The sequence below is a fragment of the Leishmania braziliensis genome, chromosome 28, assembly GCF_000002845.2.
Source record: "Leishmania braziliensis MHOM/BR/75/M2904 complete genome, chromosome 28".
NCBI classification, from domain to species: domain Eukaryota; phylum Euglenozoa; class Kinetoplastea; order Trypanosomatida; family Trypanosomatidae; genus Leishmania; species Leishmania braziliensis.
This window is the reverse complement of record NC_009320.2, coordinates 1153460-1159459: the sequence shown is the minus strand read 5'-3', so window position 1 is coordinate 1159459 and position 6000 is coordinate 1153460. Positions and strand designations below refer to the sequence as shown.

At 53.6% G+C, this 6000-nt stretch overlaps 4 protein-coding genes across 4 annotated transcripts; all 4 read left to right on the top strand.

The window, feature by feature from the left end:
- LBRM_28_3240 (conserved hypothetical protein) lies at positions 1-845 on the top strand (the record flags this gene model as incomplete). Its single annotated transcript, XM_001566299.3, has 1 exon — positions 1-845. A coding segment is annotated over one exon (845 nt), but the record flags the coding sequence as incomplete, so codon positions are not given.
- A 1015-nt stretch (positions 846-1860) lies between these two features.
- On the top strand, positions 1861-2307 carry LBRM_28_3230 (putative glucose 6-phosphate N-acetyltransferase; the record flags this gene model as incomplete). The annotated part of the gene is made up of 1 exon (XM_001566298.1): positions 1861-2307. One exon carries the CDS (start codon positions 1861-1863, stop codon positions 2305-2307), a length of 447 nt encoding a protein of 148 aa, XP_001566348.1.
- A 690-nt stretch (positions 2308-2997) lies between these two features.
- Positions 2998-4152, top strand: LBRM_28_3220 (putative protein kinase; the record flags this gene model as incomplete). The annotated part of the gene is made up of 1 exon (XM_001566297.2): positions 2998-4152. One exon carries the CDS (start codon positions 2998-3000, stop codon positions 4150-4152), a length of 1155 nt encoding a protein of 384 aa, XP_001566347.2.
- A 741-nt stretch (positions 4153-4893) lies between these two features.
- LBRM_28_3210 (conserved hypothetical protein) lies at positions 4894-5601 on the top strand (the record flags this gene model as incomplete). Its single annotated transcript, XM_001566296.1, has 1 exon — positions 4894-5601. The coding sequence occupies one exon, from the start codon at positions 4894-4896 to the stop codon at positions 5599-5601; it is 708 nt and encodes a 235-aa protein (XP_001566346.1).
- Positions 5602-6000: the final 399 nt, after the last annotated feature.

Sequence of the window (6000 nt, the reverse complement as noted above, 5' to 3'; positions counted from 1 at the left end):
ACCCGCTGCTGGCGCGTTTGGGCAGGCCCCGGCAGCCTTTGGCCAGGCATCGTCGACCGAAGGCACGAAGCCCGCTGCTGGCGCGTTTGGGCAGGCCCCGGCAGCCTTTGGCCAGGCATCGTCGACCGAAGGCACGAAGCCCGCTGCTGGCGCGTTTGGGCAGGCCCCGGTGGCCTTCGGTAAAGCCCCTCCAGGTACCAGCGCATTTGGTCAGGCATCAGCGACCGGAGGCTTGCAACCCGCTGCTGGCGCGTTTGGGCAGGCCCCGGTGGCCTTTGGTAAAGCCCCTCCAGGTACCAGCGCATTTGGTCAGGCATCAGCGACCGGAGGAACGCAGGCCGCTGCTGGCGCGTTTGGGCAGGCCCCGGTGGCCTTTGGTAAAGCCCCTCCAGGCACCAGCGCCTTTGGTCAGGCATCAGCGACCGGAGGAACGCAGGCCGCTGCTGGCGCGTTTGGGCAGGCCCCGGCGGCCTTCGGTAAAGCCCCTCCAGTCACCAGCGCATTTGGTCAGGCATCAGCGACCGGAGGAACGCAGGCCGCTGCTGGCGCGTTTGGGCAGGCCCCGGTGGCCTTTGGTAAAGCCCCTCCAGTCACCAGCGCATTTGGTCAGGCATCAGCGATCGGAGGAACGCAGTCCGCTGCTGGCGCGTTTGGGCAGGCCCCGGTGGCCTTCGGTAAAGCTCTTCCAGGCTTTAATGCTTTTGCGAAGGCACCGCTGGGTTTGTCTTCTGGCAACTTGTTCGGCGCTGTTGGTGGGGGATTTGGTTCTGAATCCCCGAGTGCCGGCACTGGAACAGCGTCAACGCCAGGGTTTGGACCTACGAGCGCATTTACGAACGCGCTAGGTGGAGCTCCACAAAGCGGCGGTTTTTCTAGTGTGCCGAAGAGCGCGTTTTCTGGCGGGAGTAAAGCAAACAGTGCTTTTGGAGCATCGTCTTTCACTTCAGTAGCTGCAAACTTTCAGTAAAACTGTTTGTGCACTGTCTTGTTCCGTTCTTCATTAGCACACTTTTGAGGGGCTTTGTGGATGAACACGTATGATGTGCTTTTTTGATGCTTTGCTGCTTTGGGGGCTCTCTTTGGAATTTTTCCTGTCCTCGAGTCAATTTCAGAACAGGTGTGAAGCTCAATACGGGCACATGCACGTACCTCGAGCTCACATTTTCTTCAACGTAGAGTACGTGTTAGGGTTACATTTGCGTGCACATGTGTCTTCGTGCTCATGAGCGGTTCTTTTTCTTTCTCTTTGTTGGATTCCAGTGCTTGAGTCCCCTCTTATTAGGGAAGTTGGGTGTTCTACTGGTACCCACCGTGACGGCTGATGTGTGATGGTGCTGGCCGAAGTTTTAGCGGCTATGCTAACCTCATGCGGTTGTAGCTTGTTTCTCTGTCTATTGGTACGTTAAGGTGGTCCTAGCCTTTGTTGCATGAAATTACGTGTATGCCTATTATTCACGCATGAGCTGCAACCACTTCCGTTTGTGATTTGCGCTCTCTAGCAAGTCTCATTGCAGGTTCGGGAATGCGGTGCGGCGACGTTGGTACGTCGAGGTTTCATTTTTTTACTTTGATGAAAAAGAAAAATCATTCTCATACTTTGCTGTTTCTTCCTGTGACAATATCTACACCTGAATACTGTCGCTAAATTATCTACTCATGGATGCACTACCCCTCCTTGATCCCTGCTCGACTTTCATTTCACCTCTGCCTTTTGCTAGCGAAGGTTGCGAGCTCACACATACACCCACACACGCTACCCCCCCCCCCTCCCCCGAACACGCACACATACTCACGTACACACATGCACTTCTGTGAGTACTTGTACACGAGACCTCATTGCAATCCTCACTAGTGCAGCCAATGAGTGGTTCTATTGTGATACGCGATCTGGAGACACGCGACTTGGGAGAGGTGCTAGCATTGCTTAGTCACCTAACATCCACCCCTGTGCTTTCGCAAGAAGAGCTGGAGCAAGTGCACGCTCGACGCGTGCTTGCAGGGGTGCGCACAAGGGTTGCGGTTGACTCCACGACGCAGCAGATTCTAGGAACCGCCTCCCTGATTGTGGAGCCGAAGTTCACTCGCGGTGGAAAGTGCGTCGGCCACGTGGAGGATGTGGTCACACACCCTGACCGTCGTGATCAGGGCATTGGCCGCAAATTGCTCAGCAACTTAGTGGAGATAGCGGTAGCGAGCAATTGTTACAAAGTGATCCTGGATTGCACGGATGACATGGTGGCCTATTACTGCAAAGCTGGCTTTAGAAAGTGCGAAAACCAGATGCGTCTAAACATCGACTCCCAATGATTGACGTCGGTGTCTCCCCGGCCCCTATCACCGTGAGGAGGCAATTGTTGCGCTAATAACCTGGAGCTTTCATCGCGTGAATCCGCACTGCTGATCGGCATGTGTGCCTGCATCGGTGCGTGTGATGCGACGGCGTCCATGGCGGTGGAGATGGGTGACGGACAAAGACAAAAAATCTGCTTTTTTTCTGTGTACTGTCTTCAGGTTGCATCCCGCAGCGATAAGGTCAAATCAACAGCCGCTCTACACACAGTGTGAGGAGGGAAAGAGTGCCGACGTCCGTGGGTGAGTAGGATTGTTAGCGCGCGTGGTGGTCTGTGCCGTTCCGCTGGTGGTGTGCGCTGCCAAAGGTCAACCGGGATATTGATGGGATGTGCATGGGACACCTCGTCTTTCCATATTTTATTTTTCCTAGGCTCCTGAGCTGCGGTGTGGCGAGTGAGTTGTTCGGGGTGTCAGGTTGCTTCAGCGCTGCTCTGGTAGGGCGCCAACGGAGAGTACTTCAACAATGGTTCTGTGCGTGCTCCTCTAACACGGACTAGGGCAAATTCTCTCCCTCATTGCAATCCTCGCCTCCTCTCCCTTATCTACCGACTTGGTACCATGCACGCACCGAGACATCCTTCACCGCAACGGAGACTACCTCAAACATTCATACTTCCGACACATGTACGTTTTGGATTGTGCTTGATGCCAGCAGCGATGGAGATTGCAGCTGACTTTGCCCGTCGTGGCCTGCACCTTGTCGGCTCCCTGGGATGCGGCGCTTTTGGGGATACGTACCTTGTTCGGGATGCAAGCAGCGTCTGCTTTGTTGTGAAGCGCTCAAGGTTTCTGGTGAAGCGATCGGGCTTTCTCGAGGAATATCTCGGAATGATGGGACTGTGCAGTCTCAATGTCGTAACACCTCACGATGCATGGATCGACCACGAAAGTCGTGTCTGTATTCTCATGGACTACTGCGACGCTGGGGATCTTGGCGACTACCTGAAAAAAGCCTACCCCTTGCCGGAGGAAGAGGTGCTTAGTATTGTGGCTCAGCTCCTTCTTGGGCTTGATCACATACACAAGAAAAACAGAGTGCACCGTGACATTAAACCGGAGAACATTTTTCTCCTATCGGCGAAGGCAGGTGGAGGTAGGTGGCCTGTAGCAAAGATCGGCGATTTTGGCTCAGCGAAGCGCCTCTCGTACTGTGGTGCGCGAGCCGTTTCGCGTGTCGGTACCCCCCTTTACATGGCGCCAGAGATTATTGCGGGCTACGCCTACACATCAAAGGCAGACGTTTGGAGCATGGGGCTCGTTGTGTATCGCTTGATGGTAGACAATTTGCCGTTTCGGGCCACTAGTCTAGAAGCTCATACAAGGCGTGTCCTGAGCCTTTCCCCTCCTCACCCTAGCGCCCTGAGTGGGTACAGCAGAGAGCTTGGGGACTGTGTGATGGCGATGCTGAGCAGAAATTGGAAGCGGCGGCCTAGCACGCAGGCTCTACTGCGTTGCGGTGTGTTTCAACAGACGTTGGCGCGGCATCTCTGGATACGCGCGCCATCACAAGCATCTCCGTGCCTGTTCGTGCGACTGCGGGTATCACTGCTCAAGGTCTATGCGGCACCGAGTGAACGTGCCCAAATTCTACGCACCCTCGAATTTGGCGACCAAGTCTACCTTTCTTTAAGGAATAATTTGCTCCAAGGAGTGTGGCTGGAGGTGTTGCACCCGTTTGCAGGGTTTATCAGTGATGCGGGTAATGCTGAGTCTCTTCTCGACTTTTATGCTTCTGATGAGTGCACCGTTAGCGTCGGTAGCCTATCGAGGGTACTGGATCCTTCGACGAAGCATGCGTGACACGCTGTTTCTTGACCCACTGGGTGGAGAAGAGAACGGTAGTGTAAGGACCGCAGACCCTTTCGGTATGCCCTCGTTGATGCAGACTGTCGCTGATCCCATCACCGGGAAAAGGCGCACAAATTGCACGGCCAACTTATTCAACGAAGCTTCTGGCATGGTTGTTGCTTTTTTTCGTGTTTCTCTAAATCATCTGCTTTGTTCTCCGCTACGTTACCCATCTCTCTCGCCTACACAACCACATCCGATGAATATGTGGCAGTAATTGTTGTTTGGATGCTGGAAGAAATAGGAATTACCCATCAAAAAATGGGCTCAAATGCATGGGACAATTAATGCACTTTGTGCATGTTGCCATACGAAAGTGCGAGAGTCTGCTGCTGTACATGCGTTTTCCTTGAAATGCTATCATGAGTACAGCTAAGTTCTCTGTGAAGAGTCTAAGCACATCCCGTCCGTGCCCTGCCGCAGCTTCGACATCAGTGGCATCGATACACGCATGCTGACGTGACCTCTCACTACTCCTGCACTCTTCCTCGATTACATTTTTTCGCTTATTTTTGCTCTTTTTCATGTACTTGGCAATAATCATAGTAACGGTGGAACAGGTCTTATTTTGGCGTACAGTCGGCTCCTGTCTGCTTGGATATTTGTATATGTCCGTGTGTATGTTGCACTTATCCTTGCGCCACTGAGTAAGGAGTAAAAGCGAAGTAAAAAAAAGACGCGGCACGGTGAGGGATGCGCTATGGAGCTCGTCTATCGATCCCATCGCTCCGTGGAGGATACCACCGCTGGCTCTCTGGATGGGACACAAGCAGCATTCTCGGCACACCCACCACGTCCGGCAGTCTTCTGAAGACGCTTCAGGAGGATTTAAAAAGTGAGACTGAGCTGCGCACGAAAGGGATAGGGGAGACACTGCAAAACTACGTGCACCGAGCAGAGCTCTCTCACATGGAAAGCCCTGAGGCAGACGAACAGTTCTCGAAGAGCTTGGACGCTAAAGTTGACGATCTCTTTGCGCGCATTCCTCTCCCACAGGATCCCATGAGGACAGCCCTGGCACTGACGGATGAAGAGGTTAAGGAGGAAGTCGCGGCTGAGCTTGTGAAGGAGGCGGTGCGAGAGATGTACTGGCGCAAACTGGATGCTGAACAGGCTGAAGCACTGCGCCTCAAGAGAGCACAAGAAAAGCTGCAAAAGCAAGGAGGAAGCCAATACTTTGAAGAGCTACGCGAAAAAGAGAAGCTGCGCGAGCACGCGGAAACACGGCTTGCTGCCCAGCCAGTTGCGGTGGAGACTCGGCCTTCGGTAGGCAAAGTGGTCGATGAGCCGCTTCTCCAGAATCGAGATGCGACGCTGTCAGCTGAGGAGCTTCACGAAGAGCTGACCGCGATGAAGGCGAAGATGGCGCGACTAGAGGAGCTGTTGCGTTATAGGAAATGAGGTGTGTGTGTATCTCTTCACTCCTCCACCACTTCCCGCGAGGAAGTTTAACGACGCTGAACTCACGAAGGCGATCATCACATGATTTAAAGCGAGGCGCAACAGAAACATACACACAGGGAGACCAACAATGATAAGTACATCTGTTAACGTGGGTTAGTGTCACACGGCTCAATGGCACTTTGACGAGTAAAACAGACGCTTCTCTTCTTAGGCATCTCGGCGCGTGGGGCAGGCTCCCCCTCTTTTCGCTCACGCCAGTATACATTGGCAGCATCAATTGAAGGTGCTAGATTCCCTACCTGGGAGAATAAGCTCTCCATAGGGAATGAATGCTTTACCACTGCGCTGTTTCTTTACCTTTGTGCATGTATGTGCGTGTGTGCCCGTTTGTGGCGC